Here is a 24,240-nt window from a genome sequence, read left to right as displayed (position 1 = left end):
GTGCCAGAAATCTACAAGGAAGAACTCCTGCTGGGAAGTTAACCAAAAAGCCAAGATCATGGCTGCCATTCAAAAAGACAAGTCAGTTAATGCCAACACATGCCCTTCTTGCACGGCATGATTGTCACCGAAGCCTGACCTAAATATGTTTGGTGCAATGCCAGCTGGCCTTCACAATACAATCAGCACAAGTAAGACTGGGGCTAGAGAGTGGACTTAATAGTGCGGGTGGGCTAAAAAAAGTTGTCAAAAACCTTTTAAAAATTATAAAGACAAACAGAGAATGGATTTGAAGCTTTGAAGAGTGGCGCGGGAAAATGCCAGATAAGCTTCCTCAAGAATTTGCGCATTTTTGGCAAAGCAGATTTTTGCACTAGAATTATCAAATACAAAAAGTGTCAATTATTTAAACAAGTGATTCTGTTTTTGTCCAAATATTGTTAATTTATTTTGCAAATCTCATACATGTGCTTTGTTTCATTATGTCCTGAAAGCCTTTAATTCTTTAAATGTGTTTTCTCCACATACAGGCCTTATTCATTTTTCAAAAATATTAAAACTGCACGCTTCTGCTCAGCATGGCTTCTGTGGAATGCAGTAAAGGTGCACTCAGAAAAACTTAATGAACAAAAGTGCTTTCCACAGAATGCACACTCTAAGTGCTTTGTAATGGAGGCTGTGCCTCTCCAGACTGCCCTCGTGAATCAGTTATGGATCTTGTTAACATCAGCAGTGGCAGGCCTGTCTCTTGCACAGCATGCAAAAGAAGCAGCAGCATGCCACAACTTACTGCTTTACAATAAGTAGCGCGGTTTATGGGAATTTTTCAGTATATAGAGACAGCTGTAAATCCAATGTTAAAAGATAAGATAATGAGTTGTTGCTAGCAAGTGTGAAATATGAGCAGATACATTACTATTTATGAGCAGTGACAAAAAGGAGTATGTTGGAGTCCAGATTTGTCAGATATCTCTGTCTAAAGAATTGTTTCATATAGGTATATTTTGTGTGATGACCCTTACTACACAAATAGGAGCCAGGTCATCATTTTCCAAAAGAGTGACTCAAAGTTACTTAAGGAAAAAATTACTTGTTAAAGTGCTTAAAGTTGGGCTGAACATGAGCATAATTCATAGGTTCCACCCTAACTAACTTCCTATTTAGGTCTTCAATTCACAAATGATGTCTTTCAATGAACCGTTGATTCTGGTTGCAAAGCAAAATACAGTCCCAAGAGAATGCATCTAAGGAATTGAAAACAAGTCGAGAGCCAAATGATTGTCATGAGCCAAAAAGACAGAGCAGTACATAAAAGCCAACTTTCCTTCTTATCCTGAATAGTGCAACACTTTCCTAAAACACCATCACAATTGATTCGCAATACTAAAACCACTTTACATAAACTTAAGCACATCATAACTTTAATACAAATAACTTATAACATGTAATAAATAAATTATATATTGCACCTCTTTACTTTTGGACACCAAAACATACACACCAGTCCAACTGAGAATACACACATTCAAGGGCATAAGTACAAGAGTTTTAATAATTTCTATGTATAACAAATCATGTCTTGTTTTTGTGCAATGCTATACATCAGGACCAAAAAATGTGGTGGAATATGAAGTTTAAACTTTAATAACAGAAAATCTAATAACCTTTGGCCATTGTTCTGGTGCAGTCTAAAATAAAGAATCCTCCATAGTTCTTTTCTGGACTCTTTGTCAAATATTACATGGTATCCTATAGCAACCATTTGTATTTCATGTGAAAATGAAGGATAGCCATTGAACACAAGAGCACTTTAGCTGCATTAAAAAGTAAATCTGACAGAACAGTGGCAATCCACTCCTGCAATCAGGGCCACACTTTACATTTGGATCAACTGAAGACTGGTGTTGCACATAAAATAAAATGTTGTGGAAGTGTCTTTTTATAATCGGTCAAAATGTGCCCATTTGAGGATAAATGCTATCTGGTATTGGGAGGATGAGCTCCAGATAATAGTATAATCTCTGAGACAGCAACACTCATTTCATTCAACAAACTCCCTTTCTTCAAGTTCTCTACACACAAGCAGCTTTGTCTTAAGAAAATGAAATCTGCATGGGGACAATGGCTGCCCCCTTCCTTGTGTTAAAAACCCCCTCTTGTTCCTATCACAACCCCCTCCTTCTCGAACTTTTTCACAAAAGGGGCCCATGCTCAAGACCCCCAAAGTGCCTGAGAGCCTCACAGTACTCAGAGTCTCCATGACAACAACAAATGAGAGCCAAGACTTTTCAGATTCTCCTTCTCAGAACTTCCTCTGAAGTCACAGGAATGGCCATGGTGGATGCTTTGGTTCTTTATGAGTCAGAGAGTTTCAGCTTGTTTAACTGAGACCTGTGAGCAATTAGAAGTTAACGAAATATAAAAAGTACCATGAAGCGTAGGGCAAAAGATTTTTTAACTATCTAGTAAAATATTGAGAGGTTTCTCACATGGATTTACTTGGAATTTCAAAAGAACTTCTAACAAAATAAAACAATCCATGCCCAGATAATTCAGTCAGATAGACCACCTTTAGCAGGAAATTAGAATGAAAAACATAAAAACAGATGCATGCCTGGAGACATCAAGCAGCCATGCTTTACATCAGCAACAATTTAAACAGTTAAAACTTGTCTTACTTTAGAGACTGAGCAGATGACTGGAATATATAAAAAGAACTCCAGTTAAGGATGAAAAGACTTAAAATGATAAGATTCAAATCATCTCTGAAAGGTCAAAACCTTTACGAAAAATATCAACTTTAGCTAGAATCCAAAAAAAAAAACCTTAGAATTATGAAGTCATGCCTCCTCACTGGCATGCCTGGTATGTGGCCATGAACAAAAGCAACAGGTACTGGAATCAGGGTAACAAATTAGCTTATCTAGGACAGCAATATCTATTATATACAACAAAAAAATTGTTCATTCATCTTCAGCAACCACTTAATGCTGGTCAGGGCTGCAATAAATAAAGAGTCTTTCCTGGGAATACGGAATATTAAAAAGGAAGCGACCTGTTTGGGATACCAGTCCGTTGCACAAACACACTAGATAGTAACATCTATCATTGTACATATATATGTTTTTACGTATTATAGGTAATGTAATAAACCAAAGTATTAAAAAAAAATAGATCTTCTGATGAAAGAATTCAAAACTAAATTCCGACTTTCATTCTGATATAAAACTTAAAAGAAATAAAAGGAGCCACTGAAGATCATTTATGCATTATAAAAATGTATATACAAGTGGTTTCACAATACCCGTTTACCTCAAGGAAGACAGTTAGCACAGTGTGAAATAGACAAATAAACAAATCCGATTTCTTATTATGTGGATAACGAAAGAATATTCATCAAACAGACATTTGCAGATATTGTAAATACAGTACAGTATGTATAAGTACATATACTGTATATTTGTATGTGTTTAAGCTGTTATTAACAGGTAGCTGACAAAAAATTTGCTCCTTCTATGTACAATCACCAGCATTATATGATAAATACAAAAGTTTCTTACCTGAGACAGTCACTCTCATAGTGGCTTCCAGGGGTCTGTTGTTGTCCAGGTCTTTGCTTAGCTTCAGTTCACCTGTGTTCTGGTTTAAAATGAGCAAATTGAGCTCATTACCCTCTACAAAAGTGAAGAGGAGTTTATCAGACACATCTGGGTCACGTGCAGGAACCTTTCCAATGACACTGGCGGGGAAGCTGTTGGATTTATTATTTATGTAGTTGTTAAATATGATCTCAAAATTCTGCAGAATGGGATAGTTGTCATTAACATCCACTAAGCGTATGTGTACAACAGCCCTGCTGACCAGTGGGGCAGATGTGGCCTGAACTACAATCAGGTACTCCATCTTGGTTTCGTAGTCCAAATCAGTGAGGGCTATCAGATCCCCATTAAAGATGTCCAGCTGGAATATTTCAGGAGCATTACCCTCGATAATCTGATATAGGATTTGAGCATTTGTTCCCTCATCAGGATCAGTGGCACTGACACGTGCCAATGTGGAACCAACAGAGCTGTTCTCCTCGACATAGATATACAACTCATCCTTTTCAAACACTGGGGCATTGTCATTAATGTCTAGCACTGAGACCTGGATATCGACTGCGGCTTTAAGCGGAGGGACCCCTTTGTCCACTGAAAAAGCTTTGAGGTTATAGGTGGCTACGTTTTCCCTATCCAGCTTCTTGGCTGTTCTGATTATCCCTGAGTATTGCTCAATAAAGAAATCCCCATCCCCATCATCCCCTCCCTGAAATGTATATATCACCCTGCCGTTTGTACCTGAATCTCTGTCAGATGCAGAGACTTGAAGTACACTTGTGTACACATTTGCATCCTCAAACACATTGCCCTGGTAGATAGCCCTCAGAAACTGGGGTGCATTATCATTAGCATCGAGCACTATGATCTCTAAATAGGTGGTGTCAGACTTCTGGGGAATTCCATTGTCTCGAGCAATGATGGCCAGTGTGTATGAGGCTTGATCTTCATAGTCAATCTCGATCTGAGTTGTAATGGCACCAGTATCCTGGTTAATTTTAAACTGAGGCACGTTGTCCTCCATCACATAAGTAATGCGCGCATTCTCACCAGTGTCTTCGTCTGTAGCACTGATGACCACAACAGTGGAACCCACAGGCCTATCTTCACTCAGTAGCACTTGGTAGTTGGCACTTTGAAACACAGGCCGATGAGTGTTGGCATCGGTAACATTAATAAAAATCTGTGCAGTGTCAAAGCGTACACCGTCTGAAGCCGTTATAATGAGAATATATTGGCGTTCCTGCTTGTAGTCTAAGGGGAAGGCTAAGGTAATAAGACCACCGCCACTCTGACTGGTGATAGCAAATCTATTCCGTGTGTTCCCACTGGAAATCTGGTAGGTCACTACACTGTTCACATCTCTATCTATGGCAGTGACTGTAAGTACAGTGGCCCCCACAGGAGAATCCTCATGAATCTTCAGATTATACAGTTTCTCTGTAAAGGTGGGAACATTGTCATTCACATCCAGCACTGTTACACTGACACTGGCCGAGGATGACATTACAGGAACTCCATGATCTCTTGCCTCCACACCAAAAGTATAAAACTCAGTAGTCTCTCTGTCCAGCTCCATATTGACAGTAATCCACCCTGTACTGTTGTTGATGATAAAGGGAAAGCTGGGTGAGGTTGCGGTGAGTTGGTACTCCAAATGAGCATTATTCCCTGAATCTGCATCAATAGCTTGAATGTGCATAACAGAGTAACCAATGTTAACATTCTCCAACACCGAAGCCTGAAAAGGTGTGCTGACAAACATCGGAGCATTATCATTCACATCCACGACCTGCACAACAACCAAACCTGTGTTGTTAATAAGAGGTGGCCGTCCACCATCTTGAGCTTTTATCCGCAAATTATACTCCCTGATCATCTCATAATCAAGAGGGTTAATAACATCAATGACACCTGTGGGCGAATGAATGTAGAACTGTCCTTTTACATTGCCGCTGATTATGCTGTAATGCACTTTGGCGTTATTTCCAGCATCTCTGTCTGTGGCCTTGACCTGTGCTACTTCAGTGTTGACAAACACATTTTCAAGAACTTGGACAACGTATCTTTTCTCGCTGAACTGAGGAAAGTTATCGTTCTCATCCTCCACCACGATATGTACAGTGGCTGTAGCACTGCATGGCCCAGGATCTCGACCTTGATCATTTGCCTCCACTATAACCTGATAGTGTGAGCGAACCTCTCTGTCTGGACGAATCTTGGTTTTTACCAAACCATTCCTGGGATCAATTTCAAAGACCTCATTCACCTTAGCCTCGTTCACAATCCTGTATATCATATTGGCATTAGAGGGTGCATCTCCATCCGTGGCTCGAATCGTCATAACTTCAAAACCCACCTCGGCATTTTCTCGAATGCTGACCCTATACTCGGTTTGCTCGAACACTGGCTTGTGGTCATTTGTGTCACTGACTGTGATGGTAAGATAAGCAGTTGCTGACCTCTTTGGTGTCCCCTTGTCAGTGGCAATGACTTTAAAAACATGGGTGTCTTTAACTTCCCTGTCTAAAGACTGCAAAGTTGTAATGCCACCCGTCTCGGGGTTAATCTGAAAGTAATCGTTAGATCTGCTGTCAAACAGAGAGTCCATGTCATATTCGAGTACTCCTGCATCTCCGTCGTCAGAGTCAAAGGCTTTGAGCGTAATTACTCGTGTTCCAGGCGGCTCGTTCTCAGGAATGGAAACCTGGTAATTTGGCAGCTGAAACTGTGGAGCCGAGTTGGTGTTTCGCTTTTTACGACTAACCCATGGATCCTGCATCCAATGCTTACCATCCTGGAACAAATGCAAAGGATAGGTGGTCCCAACAGGCATGTTCAATAAAGTTCTAGCCCGAATGTATTCCCTGTGGACCTTTCTGCTATCATCCAAAGCACCTTTAGACTCACCTCCACCTAGGGGTCTTGTGTAGTCAGTTACACTATTTACCCCAGTGTGATGTCGCTGTTCGCCAAACTGCAATGTTACTCCTAAAACTAATACACATTTCCTAGTCTGCAGGGTGCACAGAAAAGTGGTATCATGAAGCAAACAGTGTTCAGTGGTCAGGTTTATATTCGCAGTGTCCGTATTCTTCTTCCTCTCTTTCTCAGTGAAAGCACCAAGAGTTTTAGAGTCCCGCGTAAACCTTGGTAGATGTTCATGAAGAACTGTCGGCAATGTGCCCGGGTTCCAGCACTCCCCGTTTTCCGAATGAAGATAAATATATGCGTCGGGTTTAATTTTCCTTCTGTATTTAATAAAACAGTTCTGACCGTGAACAAACGTGTTAAAGTGGATCAGCACGAAATTCTCGGACGTCAATGATGTAACCCTCAAGAACAGCGGGAGCGCTGCGCGTCTCTCCAGGAGGCAACAGTAAACTTTGCGGGCGAGAGTTACAACTCCATCCTCTCTCCCGACCTTCACACTGTGGCCGAGGGATTTCGGTGTTAAACTCCTGTCTATTCTGTAAATCCAGCCCGGTCCGAGAGAGGCGTTTACCAGCGCTTCTCCAGGCTGAAAAGACTCCGAAATGTGCAGATCGAAGCATCCATACAACGGAACGCGAAGAAGTATCCCAAACCAGATCCATTTCATTAGTTCCTCCATGGCTCGTAACTCCTCATCCGGTAAAACTTATTCCAAACAAGTTAATGTTTAAGTGTTATTGATAAATAGAGAACTGTTCTCAAAAACTCACCGGTGGATCGCACCATGCTGCTTTCTGATGGGTGATTCGTTTCTTCTTAAACGATTCCTTTAAATGATTCGAACGAATCGGTTCGCAATAAATCCTATGTTGTTTTTTTCTTTTTGCATTTTTGCCTTTTTTAATGTTCATTTCTTTTTTATCTATGTGATTTTACCTTGAAATACAGTTTAATTTAATAAGTAAACTAAAACATTTAACATTTTAGGTTAAATGTGTTTAAAGTTACTTATATATGGATAAAAGAAATGTGAATTATTAAAAATGAAACCAAATTTGGTGCGTTAAAATATTTTTGATACAAGACCGTAAATGTGTAAGGTATGCGCAAAAATTGTAAATTTGCACATGAACAAGTGATTCAAAGAGATTTATAATGAAGGTCACTTGGGGACTTTCAAAACGACACATTTACCTACCCATAATGATAAGAAAGCTAATGTAATTCTTTGTTATATATTTCTGGACTAAAAATTCTTTAGTAATCAATCTGTATAGAAAACCTATATGAAACTGTATATGTATACTGTCTGTATGTATGTATGTATATATATATATATATATATATATATATATATATATATATATATATATATACACACACACAAGTGTAAAGGACTGGATTAGGCACTAGAGGTTCTCCATGTTGACATTACTATATTTGTAATAATATAATTTGGGATTGGACCTAGTAAACTGACAGGTCAATTAGGCTTAGTAATAAATGGTGAGCTTTAAATAAATGATTATATAACAACTAACTTATATTAGGAAATAATACTATTGATCATATATTTATGAACATCCACTTTAAAAACATCTGTACAGTGTAAAATACACTATTGTGATGTGAACAGCGCCCCCATGTGGACTAATCAATTCAATTCAGTTTTATTTGTATAGCGGTTTAACAACGGACATTATACCAATGCAGCTTTACAGAGATCGATAGGTTATAAATGATTTTATATACACACACACACACACACACACACACACACACACACACACACACACACACACACATATATATATTTACCCACAAATTATATCAACCATGTTACAAAAACGGCCTTCTTCCACCTTTGAAATATAGATGCCGAGAAGCTCGTCTAAGCGCTCATTATCTCCAGAATATTGCAATGCATTACTAGGTGGTTGTCCTGCATCATTTATAAACAAGCTACAGTTAGTCAAGAATGCAGCAGCCAGAGTTCTCACAAGGTCGAGAAAATATGATCATATAACCCCAATCTTATCATCCCTACACTGGCTACCTGTTAAGTTTCGAATCGACTACAAACTATTGCTACTTACTTACAAAACACTAAATGGTTTAGCTCCCAGTTACTACAATCCGTCAAGCTCCCTAAAAACTCAAAACTCCGAACTTCTAGTAGTCCACTAAAGGTGGTAGAGCATTTTCACATTTAGCTCGTTAACTTTGGAATAGTCTTCCTGACAGTGTTCATGGCTCAGACACACTCTCCCAGTTTAAGTGCAGATTAAAAACATATCTTTTTAGCAAGACCTACACATAACACACATCACATCACACCTTGTGCTCCAGTTCATCTGATCAAATGCACATTATCAACTTGTGCTGTTAATATCATGAACAGCAGCTACGCTAATTCCTCTCCACAATTGGATCCCACTTCATGTGGTGTTTGGACACTGGATCTCCTTGAGTGTTTAAAGGCTCTGGCATGGAGAAGCTGGTGTTGTATCTCGCAAATGTTGAGCTATTTTATGAGTTGCTCAGTAGCTCCTAGTTTTAAAACCACAAATGACTGTATAAGACTGTAGAAAGAACATTACTCGTAATCTTACATTCCAGTGCTCATGTTAGTTTTCACTCTCCATTGTTCTGTTTTGTTTAAAGATTTATAATCACACTTTAGATGTCTTTGAGACAATGTCTGTTGGGAAATGCGTTATAGAAATAAACTTGACTTGAATTGACTTGACTTGATTTTAAAAGGAAACCTATCACCTGGATGGCACCGAATGTCCATTCATTCAATTCACAAACACACACTCGATAATGAGCCTGGGGCCTTGATATGCAAGGTGTTCTCTTTCTGTACAGCATGACCATCAACAGATTAGCATTCTTCACTATGCATGTTTTAGCTTGAATTTTATGTCAACCATTTTAGTCATCATGATTTTACCATAGTGTGCAAGTGTTACACTCTGTGTAATTTCAATTTACATTTCAATGGTTTATTCCTGTATCAACAAGTAACAACTGGATTAACTAAGAAATAAAATGCAGTAGGAAAAGGAAGTGTTTCATTCCAATTTGTTATTTATTGCAGTCAATGGGAACATTAGTATTTTAAGTGTTATGAAAAGTGTTCGGAGAAAAACGTCAAATGGCTTATGACTGTAGTGCTTCATTGTTTATATTTTTTTCAGTCATTAGACATACAAGAACACGGACTTGATTCCTGAATTGTTAAACAATTAAATCAAGAATAAGAATACAAAACATCAAAGGAATCATGTTATTATCACAAAGTGTATGCACAGTTCAACCAGTTAACTTGAAATGACAAATTATTAACAAGCGTGTTAATGATCAAAACGTCTGATATAAAAGATGCTGGCCAGGTGCTATTGATAGTATGGCCTATATCGGGCCTGTTCTGGGTGGTGCGGTCCAGGCATCTGACCCTGAGGAGGCCCCTGCATGCGAGAAGGAACACGTGGTGGCCACAAGCCTGGGCTGAGCGCTCCAGGTTGGCTGAAGGGCGGGCTCAGGGTACCCTGTTCCTGGGACAGTGAGTTAAAGTGATGTGGTGGTAGGGCACTAACAGGTGGCGCACCATGCTGAGAGAGAGCAGCAGACAGTGGGTGGTTCAGGAATGGGGGCATCTGATTTATGATATGTCCAGGTGGAGGGGTGATTGGAGGTGGTGCAGAGGACATTGGAGGTGCCTGGTTATAAACCAAGTGAGGAGCCCCAGTGGCCTGCATGGGGTGATTAAGTGGGGGTGGGGGTGGAGGTGGAGGCCCGTAATGTTGCTGCTGAGGTGGAGGCATGATGTGGTGAGAGTGTGACACCACTACCTGACCTGGGTGGTGATGAGGGGGCAGACCTGGTGGAGTCTGTGGGAGGGGTTCACGCGGAGAGGGAATGGAGCTGCCGGAGTCATCCTGGATGTGCACGGTGATGAGGTTGCTGTGTTTGCGTGTGGTCACAGTGGCTATGCGGAATGTCTCTGGTGGCAGTGATCGAGACGAGGACCCTAGGTCAGCGGGAGATGCAGGGAGCGGCTGGCCATAGGGGTCGTGACCCTGCAGAGGCGGTGGAATCAGGGGGTGGGATTTGGGCAGATGAGGGAGCGGGGGCAGGCGGAAACGGTCTGGTGGGTCTGAGACCAATGTCGGACCCGGGGTTGGATGAGCAGTCTCGGAACGAGAGGGTCCAGGTTTGCCCGCTCTCATGTGACGGTGGTTGATGTGAGCCTGCAGGTCCCGCTGTGAGAGGTAGGTGCGCTTACAGCCATGCACGATGCTGCACATGTAGAGAGATCCGCGTTGGCACTGCTCGATTCGCTGGACTGGATCAGTGCAGCTATACATGGACAAACTGAACTTACAATTTAGTATAGGAAGTGGAGGCAGCACATACAGCTCATAAAGCTTATATTTAACCTTACCCATTCATCAGCAATATAAAATGTATTACAAAGACATCAAAGAGAGACAATATAGTTATTTACATTAACATTTATATTAATTCTAATTTTTTTAGTCGGCTCTGATATTGATCAGGTAGTATTGTCACCACAAACAACATGGGTATCAGTTTAACAACTTTATACAGTAGTTAAGCCGATATGTTTGATATGTTTAAAGAATCCTCTTGTCTGCATGGTGATGCAAAACTCACCTTTCCGCTTTAGGAAAAAAAACATGTTGAAACTAAAAAATATCAGACTTTTTCAAACAGTCTCATCTCTGTTCAACTCTTCCGCTGATGACACAACTTTTATCAGGCTTCAGTTGTGCCAAGCGTTGGAGAGAGGGAGAACGACAGACACACCGAGGACCACCTTTCTATGTCAGTCAGTGAAAACCTAAATAAATGTGCCAAAAGACATTCGAAAAACTTCTTGGATTCAAGAGTTTTCATGGCTGAGGTATGATCACGAGACGCAGAAAATGTTTTGCGACATATGCTCTATAGCGGGCGAAGAAATTGCGGGAAAAACAGATTTTATTAGCGGAACAGATTATTTAAAAAAGAGACCGTACGAAAACACGAAGTTAGGCAAAAGTATAAATGCTCATGCTCGTGATCAAAAAAGTGGAATGGAAATAGCTAAATAATAAAATCTTACACCGCATATATGATCGCTTCAGTTCCAAGACCATGCTGTAAAAAGATGGCACACGACAGGATGAACGAAGGTAAAAAAAAAAATAATAATAATTCATAGGAGCCAATGGCTCCTTAATTGTTTTTTTGTTTTTTTTTGGCTGGAGCCCTTCTGGAGATTTAGTTTAGGATCTGTAAATGAACTTACCCTGGACAGGTCTTATCACTTTTCTTCTCATAGAGAACTGCACAGTCATAGCAGAACACGTGTTTACAGGGAATCTGTTTAAAAGATTTTAGAGACACCAAAATGCGTTGAAAATATTGTCACAGCTGTGAGACCTTTATGATTTCAGTCTGTGCTTAAACAATAAGGCAGTGCTACCTCTGATCTGAATAATAACACAGCTATAATTATGCTGAATTAACATGATTAAAAATAGAAATAAAAAATTGCATGTTTATTTAAGACAATTATTTTAAGTAATCAGTTTTGTAATCAGAAATATTATTGAAAATCACAACAATTTAAAAAGTTAAATGAAGACTGAACATTGTGGCGGACAATCATAAGATCAGTAACGTAAATAAGGTTAAAAAATTGTTCTGCAAAATAGCTTTTTATTTATAGTTATTTATTATCATTCATAAACTTATCTATTGTATCAACCTTTCAAACAAACACCAACATCTTACTTACCATTCGTCCATATATCTTTATGGGCAAACAACATTTGTCACAGAAGTGCACTGGAGTGTCATCTTTCTCTCCAACCAGATTGAGCTGCAGAAATGAAATATCTGTAAACCTGACAGCAAATACTCTTCAATCTAAAATGAATAAACAGAAAAATTTTTACATATTTGTTATAGATGAGAGTTCTGACTAAACAAATTACCTTAAAGTCCCAGAATAATGGGTGGGGGAATCTCCGCTGTTTTCCAAAAGCATCTCCAGCTTTGCACTCACACCTTTCCTTCTTCTTAATGGTAAATGTTTCTAAAATAAGAAAGGTTTGACAGGGAGACAACACAATTTCTATTAGAACCTCAATGGAAAACCTTTGTAATATTTATGGATTATTACTGCTTTTACTTATAACATAATAAGATGAACACACAGACAAAATAAATACTTACTACCAGCAAGCAACTCATGTTTAATAATTCTCACGCTTACCTTCTACACTTTGCCCATTGGAGGGCAGTGTGGTGTTGGGCCGCTGGGGCCGAACAGGAGGCTTGGTTCTGACATTCTGCTTGGACAGTAACTTGATGGGAATCCGGCGACGAACATCAGGCCCTCCAAGAGCCCCTGAACCATCAGTTCCCTGAAGGTCATTGTCTACTATAAACATGCATAAACAATTCAACATCAGAACATTATTCCACAAAGCAGACTAGAACCTCTCAGTAACTACTGTATGCTGCTGGGCTGCTCCATTTCAAGCTAAGGTCAATTCTCATTTTAGTTTGATCAATTGTACTGAACAAGCCACAAGCCTTATTCCAGATAAAATACAACCACAGAAAAAGGAATCTTTTTTATAATGATAAATATTCGAAGCAATTGCTGGTTACTAAACCTAAAAACCTATATAGTATATTAACTAGTACAGTAAAGAATTGTTATAGTATAGTAGTATATTGTTTAGCCTAAAAAGCTGTAACTTTAGTATAGCATTTAAACATAGAAAAAGCCACATAGAATATATTTTTAAACATATCATACATTGTCATGATATAGATTAGCAATGATGTACATTATTGCTGGTTTAGTGCAATTAACTGTTATAAAAAAAAAATATATATATATATATATATATATATATATATATATATATATATATATATACACACACACACACACACATACATACAATATATACATACACACACACACAATGGCTTAGGATACACACTGCATGATAACCATGGTATGCCTGATTGTTTCTAATCCTGCACACACAATCCCAGAGTTTTGGGTTGCATTTATGTTTTGGTTCTTTTGAAAACTTTGTAAACCTTTATCAATACTCAGAATTACAACCAGTCAAAAGTTTGGACACACCTTCTCCTTCAGTAGTTTTTCTTTATTTTTATTATTTTCAACATTGTATATTAATACTCAAGACATCCAAACTTTAAAAGAACACATGGATTATACTTGGTTGAACGGATGATTCCTGAATGTGTGGCTCCCACTGTGAACTGTCGAGGAGGTGTGATTGTGTGGGGGTGCTCTGCTGGTGACACATGTTGGTCAAGTGTGCCCTGAATCTCGACTACCACAGTATTTTCCAATGGCATGTTATCACATCTGATTTGCACTTAGTGGACCCATCATTTGTTTTTCAACAGGACAAGGACCCAAACACACCTTTAGGTTATGTAAGAGCTATTTGGTTCAAGAAGGGGAGTAATGGAGTGCTGCTCAGATGACCTCCACAATCACCAGCTCTTAATCTGAGATGTTTTGGGATGACTGTAAAAAGCAAAAGACAGCTGATTTGAAGAATCGAAAATATAAAACATATTCTGGGATATATAACACGTTTTTCTTTACTACCTATTTCCATATTTGTTTCATCATAATTTCAAAGTTTTCAGCATTAATGTACAAGGTTAAAAACTATAAAATCAAATTTTATAACTGAATAAGAATGTGTGTCCAAACATTTTACTGCTAGTGTACATCTTGTAGACTTTAATAAACTAGTTTAGCTTGACCGGGAGGTAGAAGTTCCTCTTTCTTTGCTGTCTTTGAAAAGAGAAAAAGTAACATCAAGATACCCAACCCCCAGAACTGACAAAGCTAATGCAAGAGCTATCAGAAAGTAAAAATATACAGCTGAAAGAGATCCAATCCTGACAATTCTGTGAATATACACTTTAAATTAGGTTTGTATTAAGTGCTGCATGAATAATTGTATTGCAATCGCGATGTCATCTTGTGCAGATGTCGGCAATTATATGACGTCAAATGTTGCGATTTAATGAAATAAATAAGTGCATGTGTGGACATACATTCTAAAAACAGTTTTCTGATTTTACGTGCCAGTAACAAAACAAAACAAAAAAGACCAGATAGTCTCAGTTTAGGCAGTGCACGTGTGGCGAGTGTGGTGCAGAGACCAGCTGAAGATGGATGGTGAGCAGACCGACACTGAACTGGTAGCAAGAAAAAACGCTACCTCTTTTGTGGCGATATTTTAGCTTTAAGATTACCAACACTATGCTTTACTAAATTAAAGTTGCTACATCACACACGTGCCTTCTAGCTTTTTGGAACACTGGGCAAGATCCCTATTGTTATAATCACTAATCTGTGTGCAATTTCCTCGATAAGCAATTATGATACCATTTATTATATCGCAATATTGACCACAACAATCGCAACATGGCATTTTTCCAAATCGTGCAGCCCTTAGATAGATAGATAGATAGATAGATAGATAGATAGATAGATAGATAGATAGATAGATAGATAAGATTTATTTAAAAGGGAGAGTGGTAGCTCAGTGGTTAAAGTGCTGGGTTATTGATCGGACGGTCGGGGTTTCAAGCCCCTGGTATCACCAAGCTGCCATTCTTGGGCCCCTGAGCAAGGCCCTTAACCCTTTGTGCTTAATGGGCACCGTATCATGGCCGACCCTGCGCTCTGACCCCAGCTTCTGAGCAAGCTGGGATACGCGAAAAACAAATTTCACTGTGCTGTAATGTTTATGTGACGAATAAAGCCTATTCTATATATGTATGTACATATGTTATTTATTTGTATTTTTTTTATATATACATAGATACACACACACCGCACCATCCAACAGGTGTCATGGGTCTGTGGAAAACCAGGTCATTCTGATTTGTACCGGATGTAGGCTTACTTGATGAATTGAGCTATGCTTCTGTTAATAAATGTGTTATTTTCATTTTACAGTCGCAGTAAATGTACAGTTTAAAAATTTATTCTGTTTGATAAATGATATGAAATAAAATGTTGATGCTGATGTAATTATTCAGGGGATTTAGCCAAAATATTCAGCAGATTTCTGTTCTGCTGCCACATCCAAAGACATATGACATGCGTTCTCATGCACGAACAGTAATGCGAGCTATTGCAAAATACTATTTATTTTTTCCCTATTTTACTTTTCTTAAATGCAAAAAAAAAAATAAAAAAATAAAAATACAACAACATTGTCATTAGCTCGCCCTGCAGTTGCCTGGAGCTCTGAGTGTGCCGCTATGCTAAACCAGCTGTACACATAAAAAAAAAAAACAAAGAACCAAATAAAAACAAAACCCTACCGTTTATAGGTTCTCTATCAGCCAATACTGGCTCATTTAATAATTATATATTCAAATCATTTCACACACAGACATACGGCTGTTTTAAGCTTGATGCTCACCATTTTGGTCCATGTCTCGCGCTCAGCATTCTGGGACACACTCTAGTCGCTTAGAATAGGCGGAGCTATCGCTCTGACTTTACATCGGATCACAACTGCGCAGATATTACGCAAAAGGTTTTCAAATGTAAGTTTCTTATTAATAATAATAATAACAATAGCGATGATGATAGATCATATTTTTTTTATCATTATTATAATTAGTAGTAGTAGTATTTCTCAAATTAGAATTTAACAGTAATAATACAAAAGTAATGATTATAAGAATAATCATTATTATTTTTAGTAGTAGATAATTATGTAAATCAGAATTAGAATCAGCTTTATTAGCCTTATCATGCCTGAGCATAAAGGGAAGTTTTTTCCGATTTAGATTTAACCAACAGTGCACATTTAACATACATGCCTTGCACAGCACCACTGGACTGAAACAATACATACACTAATACAAACATGATTACCACCAACACATCTAAATGACAAGACAGTTCACATTGGCCTGAGATCGAAACTGACATAATAGTGCAGTGATTGTCCAGTCTTTGAAGCATATTACTTCCGACCTTCTCTATACTTCTCGATCAACATTCTCAAAGCAAATATTGCATCCATACTGCTCTTCCTCTGCATGAAAACATACTGTTGCTCACAGAGGTCACTTCTTCTCTCAGCCTGGCTTCCACTACTCTTTCCCATAACCACATGGTGTGACTGATCAACCTTATTTCCATGTAGTTACTGCAGTCTGTGCATCTCCCTTATTTTTAAAAACCGGTACCAGCACACTCCTTGTCTATTCCTCAGGCATCATCTAAAACAATCTGGTTAAAAACTCCACTGCCATCTCTCCTAAACATCTCCACGCTTCTACCGGTATGTCATCTGATCCTACCGACTTTCCACTCTTCATCCTCTTAATCGCTGCTCTCACTTCCTCTTTACTAATCCTATCTACTTCCTTCTTCACCACCTCCACATCATCCAACCTTCTCTCTCTCTCATTTTCCTCATTCATCAGCTGCTCAAAATACTCCCTCCACCTTCTCAACACACTCTCCTGACTCTCCTATGCATCTCCTATATAGAACATCGTCCACCTGTGTGCACCTTCCTCCTTTTATGTCACTGATGATCCTCCTTCTGCTTAAAATAAGTATTCACCACTGCCATTTTCATCCTCTTAGCAAGATCTATCATCTGCCTCTCCACATTCCTCTCCTTAAAGCCATACCTACCCATCTTCAAGTCAAGTCAAATTTTATTTATATAGCGCCTTACAGCAACCAAAAGGAGCACAAGGCACTTTCCAGTAAAAAATAACAAAAATAAAAAATAGACAGTAGACAATAAAATATAAGAAATATATGAAAAAAAAATAAAAATATAACTACACAGTAGACAATAAAATATCATAAATATAAAAAAAATATATATAAGAGCACAATATATATGTAAAAAAGCAGTTGAAACAGGGCTACGTCTTAAAAGCTTGTATAAATAAAAAAGTTTTCAACTGGGATTTAAAAACACTCAGCACAGTGATGGATCGAATGTGAGCTGGAAGAGCGTTCCACCTCTTTGGTCCCTGGACGGCAAATGACCGGCCACTAAACTTTTTACATCTGTACTTAGGAGTGACCAGAGAGGTATCTCCAGAAGAACGGAGAGTTCTGGCTGGATGGTAAACTGTTATTAATTCGGTGAGGTAGGCCGGGGCAAGACCATTGATGGCCTTAAATAAGAATAGCAGGAGCTTATACTCCACCCTATACCGCACCGGAAGCCAGTGAAGCGTGCGGAGTACCGGAGTGATGTGTGAGCGTTTTGTGGCGTTGGTGAGAAGACGTGCTGCTGCGTTTTGCACAATTTGGAGCCGACTGAGAAGAGAATGATTAAGTCCAATGTAGAGAGCGTTGCAGTAGTCAATCCTTGAGCTGATGAAGGCATGTATAGCTTTTTCAAGGTCAGCTTGGGACAAACATGGCTTGACCTTGCTGAGGAGTCTTAGCTGGTAAAAGCTCGCCTTCACTACTGCACTGATCTGTTTCTTGAATTGCATAATTTGGTCAAAAATAAACACCCAGGTTACGCACGGTAGGTGCAAACTGAGGAGCAAGAGGACCAAAACTCAGAGAACTGCTGGGTGAGTCCGGGCTAAAAAGGATGTACTCAGTCTTTTCTTCATTCAGATGAAGGAGGTTCTGGGAAAGCCACTAGTTAACATCCTGAAGGCAGTTATAGAGAGGGTCCAATGCAGAGCTATCACTCAGAATCACAGGAAGATAGATCTGGAGGTCGTCAGCATAAAAATTAAATTGAACTTTGTGATTGGAAATGAGTTGACCAAGTGACCCATACCTACCCATCTTATCCTCATTACCTCTAATCACCAACATGCCCATTAAATTCTCCCCCAATCACTTATCTACTCTTTCTTAGGTTCACTCGCCACCGCTTCATCTAACTCACCAGAATTTTTTGTTCTCCTCCGTCTCATAGCCACTTGTGGAGCATAGGCACCGATGACATTAATTATCACCTCTTCAACTTCCAACTTCACTTACATCACTCTGACAGAAACTCTCTTCACCTTCACTACACTTTTACTGTACTCTTCCTTCAGGATCACCCCTACACAATTTTTCTTTTCATCCACACTATGAAAGAACAGTTTGACCCCCCTCCAATGTTCCTGGCCTTACTCCCTTACCTCTTGGTCTCCTGAACACACAACATATCTACCTCTCTCCCATTACCAGTCATAGTAACAACATTTAAATTGCTGACCCTAACCTCCACTATCCTACACTTCATCTTTCCCTGCTGTCTCTGTAGATGTCTTCTTTCTCTCCTTCGGCCAACAGTAGCCCAATTTCCACCGGTACCCTATTGGCTAACAATGCACGTGGCGGTTGTTAACCCGGGCTTTGACCGATCCGGTATGAATTTCTGGTTTGTGATCCACACATTTGATTTGGCACATTTTATGTTGGATGCCCTTCCTAAAGCACCACTCCCCATTTATCCGGGCTTGGGATTTTATATTACATAAAATAAAATATTATAATAAATACATCATCCTTTTCACCTTGCATATCAATATAGTTATAAGTGGGCCTGATTATTACCATAATTGTAATAGTAGCAGTCTTCCTAATTAGGTCCACAACCATCTCTGGTTAGTCAATGATTATTCAAATGTGTGAAAAGATTAGAAAAGTTCATTTTCAGGCTTTTCAGAACTGGATTTAAAAAAAACCCTGAATATTTATATTGCCAATTCCCTTTACAAACTTGCTACAGGGTACACCTAAACTTCCAAATTAATATTTAATAACTGCATCTATAGTTTATAGTTTATATTGCTCTTCACAATAAGTAGCTCTTGTCATAAAAACAGCCAAATTGGGATTTTTAAACATACAACAGATTTGATCCAAACACTTTCTTTTATATTTACAATAAAGCTTTTGATATTTTTCTTTACACAAAAGATGACAGTCAGAATTTTAAACAGTTACTATCTCTGGAATGAAATATACAAGTAGCAACACAGTGCAAACATGATAATGATTCATGACATATACATTACAAATGGGCCAGTTCTATCCCGAATCATCGTTGCTTGTATGTTATTTCATAAGGAAATACTACTCTTAATATTTGTGTGAGAAATGGACCCAAAAATGTAGAAAAATCTGACTGTAAACTAAAAAAAAATTAAAAACAACTTTAGTTCCTGTTTCTACTGTATGAGGGGAAAAAAACAACAAAAAAAAAAAACAAGTACACTTGAATTTTTTTTTTTTTTTTACCAATTTAACCTCTGATGACACCAGAACTATTGTAGTCTCAAAACTTTTCGATCAGTCTCTCGAACAAGAAAATTAATTTCTCTCTGTTCTTCTCATGTGGAGTATCGAGACTGCACTCTGTAGAGTTTTTTCCTTGATTCTCAGCTTTCAGAGTCTCTCTGTCTCTCACAAGTGCTGCCTTATCCCTCTCTAATGCTGCCCTGTCTTTCTCCAGCCGGGCTCTGTCCTGTTCTAGTGATGCTCGGTCTCTATCCACAGCAGCTCTGTCCTTCTCCAACTGTGCTCGGTCTCTCTGCAGCGCCAGCTTCTCCCGGTCAGCCAAATCCTTTTCTCTCTCTAATACCAGTCTTTCCCTGTCCAGCTCTTCAAGCTCCTTCTCGAGAAGTTGTCGTTCTTGGGCTAACCTGGTCCGCTCAATGTCCAGGCCTGACAGCATTGTAGGTTTCTCCTCTCCCAGCAGCCTCTCCTGGCTCAGTATAGCCGGTCCTGAATCGCTGATTCGTGTGATACTATCATCATCCACCAGTAGTTCTAATACATCACTTCCTACTTTCACCTGGCATATCCTCTTGCTGGCTTGTGGGCCACAGTTATCGTCACTTACTGATGATGTCATTGAGTGAAAGCTTTCATCTAAGTTAAACTCATCCTTTAATGCTTCATCCAAGAGTTGAAACCATCTCCACTGAGTGGACCTTGTAACTGCCTCCATGCCAGGAGGGGGGTATTTGATTTCCTAAAGTGATGAAAAAATACATTTATTTGGCTTTTTGTCAGGTGAGAGCAGATTTTTTATTATTATTCTACCAATCAGCTGAATTTGCAGAAGCCCGACCTTGTATTTTAGCTTTAAGTTTTCCCATTTCTTGGCAATCTGTTCCACTGTTACCTTGTCGTCCAAGCCCAGCTCCCTAATAATTGCACTGCAAGGAAATGCAAAAATAAATAAATAATGATCGCACATGATACGCACTATAATAATCCCTGCGACTGATATCGATTTTAATTACCTCCAAGCTGCCTTGGCTGCATTTCTTTTCCTGGTGAACAGCAATGAGTTGGTGGTCCGGAGTCGTATCAGATTCTTTATATCCTCATCGGTCACTAGATAGGACAAAAGAAGCAGGCTAGTAAGCTAGCTGGATTACTCAAATAGTGCTTGATGGGCTACAAGGAAATATGCCGAATAAATCCAAGCATAAGAGCTGCACGATTAAAGTCCACTTACGTTTATATGTAAATTCAGAGCTTGCCATGACCTATCCTAGAATCCTTAATTCTACAGATAAGAAGGCTAGAGCTAGGGTTCTTCAAAACAAGTGTCCTTCGCCGCGCGGTAAAAACAAAATGGCGCCGACCCTAACTCCGCCCCCAGCAGAGCAAGTGCCCTAGCACAATCCCCCCTTAGCGGGGAGCAGTCAAGTGAGAAACACAACTAACACCCAACACTTTCAGAGGTGTCCTGAATCAATCCAAATCATTGTAACTCCACGGTTAGAGAAACCATCAATATTACACATAAACGCAGTATAACAGAATGCTGCATCACAGACAGGTATCTCATGCAGCGAGAATGAATGCCATTACTAAAGCAAGAGAACTACTAAACAGTTCAACAAGTCTCTTCTCACCGCAGCCAGACGGTGACGTCAGCATACAATATCTCTATTAGAAGCATCAATATTATCCTCATAAAATCACCCCGGTCTTTCCATACATTTTTGTGCATTTTTCCCCCATTACGTTTTTTCTGGTAAATTCATTTTATTTTATTTTTTTTTATTTTTTTATTTTTTAAGTGCAAATTCTCCAGAAAAGAAAACTAAAGTATATATTTTTTTTATTCTTTTGAAAAAGCTTAACTAAAAAAAGCTTTTCTTAAACAGTCAATGGTTTTGTAAATATATCTTCAACCAAGTAATTTTTCTGTCAACCATTAATAAATTAAATAATAATAATAATAATAATAATAATAATAATAAAAACAGTTATATAATCCACATGAATATATTTGAGTTTGTGCAGTTTGCTACAGTCTCTCTAACTATTCAATCAAATGACATGCAGAATGTTATTGTACGCCTGCTAGATGGCCCTGGAGTGGTCAACTCGAAAGCTGATTGGTTCAAACATTGTCTTATCTTTGTAGATAAGGTACATCAATCTAATAATTTCTTGCTGACTACAAGAAGCAATTTCAAAATGCTTGAAGAATTGAGGACAATGTCTTTGAAAAAACATTTTAATAAAGAATTAAGAAAAATAAAGAAAAATAAATCTTTATTATTTCGACTGTTTAACTTGGAATTAAGGCTGCTATGTATTATGTTGACTAACAGTTTGTGTCAAATTAATGAAGACACTTAACCTTATTGTAGGTATCTACATTGCTATAAAGAATAGACTGAAGATTTTACTTTAGATTATAAATAAAATGTCAGGGCATTAAATCACAAATGACTTGCTTTCCAGTGTACTGGAGATTTGATGGAAAGTCTGTAGATATTCAATTTAATTTTAATTTGCATTTACATTATTAGTATAGATTGGGAAGTGGTGGCTCCAGCGGTTAAGGCGCTGGGTTGCCGATCAGAAGGTCTGGGGTTCAAGCCCCGGTATCGCCAAGCTGCCACTCTTGGGCCCTTGAGCAAGGTCCTTAACCCTCTATGCTCCGGGGGTCCCTTACGAGGGTAATATCAAGGTCCGTGACGTGGGGCCGCCTTCCCGTGGGCTCACCACCTGCAGGAGGGACCGTAAGGGACGGTGCTGTGAGGATTGGGCAGCAGTCGAAGGCGGGGGCCTGCTTAGACTGCTGCCCCCACGACCCGAATTACGGAGAAGCGGGAGAAAATGAATGAATGAATGAATTATTAGTATATATTAATCTGTCAAATTGACTAAATTCAAGTATTCCAGTTGAGTGATTGATTTAAATAGGATTTTGAAGTATTGTGCATTTCCTTTATTGCTGTGTTTTGATATTATTGTGGTGTTTATGCTATGACCTAATTTGCAAGGATACATAATCAAAAATATAAATGCATTTCTTTTTCTTTTTGATTATCACACTATTTTAACTGCTTTAATCCACTGAAAAGATTAGTGAGGTTATTCTGTGTTAGAATGTGAATACTGCATGTATCTGACTTAATATTCCATGTGTATGGTTAAGGTCAAATTGATGTTAGAATTGTTTGCCAAGAATGGCTTTATAAAAGACATGCTTAGTTTAATAAAGCAACATCTGGAGCACTTAGTGTTCCATTACAAAGGATGATCATTCTTTGTAGGGAGATTAATCTGAAGCCTTTATCTCTAACACACAATGTTACTGTGTTCACTAAATCATGTCACTGAAAAGTAAAATGTGGAAAATAAAAGAATGTGGCAAAATGTTGGCTCGAATGATTTAGTGTAAATGAAAAAGTCAGAAGCACACTGAGAATGATTTTTACTTCATATGTTTACTCTTGCTGAGTATTTAGTAAGGATCAGCAACAGATACTGCATTGTAATAGAATGATCAAAATTAAGTTTATATAAATTCATGATGGACTGACTCAAACACACTCTTTCTGGACAATATACAGACAATTTAGAGCATTATCCAGTAATAAATGTGTCTAGTCATGCTGGTTGTAGAATTATACTATCTGTACATCTGTATTCTTTCTGTGCAAGTGTGGTTTTTGTTCTCACAACCTTTACTTGTGCTTATGTACATGCTATTTATCTGAGTTTATATTAGTAATCCTCTCATATTTGAAACATGTTTTTAAACATGTCTTTTTTTATGCATTTTTGTCTTTACTAATCCCGTGAATCTGAACATTGTGCATGCATTTAATACCACTTGACACCGTGTGGTTTTACCAGGGTGCAAAACACACATACACATGGGCGTTACTGTGGCTTGACATCATTCTTCATCACCATGGTGAGCTGCTAAGGGAGGGTGATGTCTAATTCTATGAAGTTGCTTGTCCTTGTTCTTTCTTTCAGAAAAGAAACTAGGAGAGTACAAGTGTAAGAATAACTGTAATGGAAAAAAGGTTAGGGTACAGACAAAGTAAAACTCAATAACATTGTTCACTGTTTTAAGGTCACTTCTCCTTTGTATTGCCTATCCATTTATTCTTCTTTTATATACATTGTATTTCTGTACAGAACATTGTGTTATATTTTTAATTGTTATTTGTTCCATCAGTTAATGGTGACTGAGTGCAGAATGGTTTGAACTTTATAAATGGAATGGTAAGCTTGTGGCACTGAAGATGTCAGTGGGAAAAGCATTTAGCCCTGTAGCTCACAGAGCCAGTATCAGAATCATCAGACGAACTGCAACAACACTGCTGCCGAGCAGATCAGCAGCAC

At 38.6% G+C, this 24,240-nt stretch overlaps 3 protein-coding genes across 8 annotated transcripts in view; all 3 read right to left on the bottom strand.

The window, feature by feature from the left end:
* The window catches only part of celsr1b (cadherin EGF LAG seven-pass G-type receptor 1b), a 45,127-nt gene extending 37,789 nt beyond the window's left edge, over nt 1-7,338 (bottom strand). For both annotated transcript variants that reach the window (XM_083560792.1, XM_083560793.1), the window contains exon 1: nt 3,561-7,338. In XM_083560792.1, the coding sequence (XP_083416918.1) occupies nt 3,561-7,209 (3,649 nt within the window). In that variant the 5' untranslated portion in view covers nt 7,210-7,338. The remainder of the gene's footprint in view (nt 1-3,560) is intronic.
* A 2,267-nt stretch (nt 7,339-9,605) lies between these two features.
* On the bottom strand, nt 9,606-16,141 carry LOC310736881 (E3 ubiquitin-protein ligase Hakai). Of its 5 annotated transcripts, none has more exons than XM_083560800.1 (6): nt 16,052-16,141; nt 12,823-12,987; nt 12,542-12,642; nt 12,343-12,426; nt 11,851-11,924; nt 9,606-10,910 (listed from the first exon to the last, which is right to left on the bottom strand). In XM_083560800.1, the coding sequence occupies exons 1-6, from the start codon at nt 16,062-16,064 to the stop codon at nt 9,932-9,934; spliced, it is 1,416 nt and encodes a 471-aa protein (XP_083416926.1). In that variant the 5' UTR covers nt 16,065-16,141; the 3' UTR covers nt 9,606-9,931. The 5 variants fall into 5 exon arrangements, with proteins under 5 accessions (XP_083416926.1, XP_083416925.1, XP_083416928.1 ...); XM_083560799.1 differs by having other exon boundaries at nt 12,823-12,990; nt 16,052-16,136; XM_083560802.1 differs by having other exon boundaries at nt 9,606-10,895; nt 12,823-12,990; nt 16,052-16,136.
* A 3,340-nt stretch (nt 16,142-19,481) lies between these two features.
* LOC310736884 (uncharacterized protein) lies at nt 19,482-21,255 on the bottom strand. The gene is made up of 4 exons (XM_083560805.1): nt 21,095-21,255; nt 20,877-20,970; nt 20,702-20,789; nt 19,482-20,602 (listed from the first exon to the last, which is right to left on the bottom strand). Exons 1-4 carry the CDS (start codon nt 21,120-21,122, stop codon nt 19,904-19,906), a joined length of 909 nt encoding a protein of 302 aa, XP_083416931.1. The 5' UTR covers nt 21,123-21,255; the 3' UTR covers nt 19,482-19,903.
* Nucleotides 21,256-24,240: the final 2,985 nt, after the last annotated feature.

Source organism: Silurus aristotelis (assembly GCF_946808225.1).
Source record: "Silurus aristotelis genome assembly, chromosome: 14".
NCBI classification, from domain to species: Eukaryota; Metazoa; Chordata; class Actinopteri; order Siluriformes; family Siluridae; genus Silurus; species Silurus aristotelis.
The sequence above is the reverse complement of the archived record's forward strand: the minus strand, read 5'-3'. Positions and strand labels throughout refer to the sequence as shown.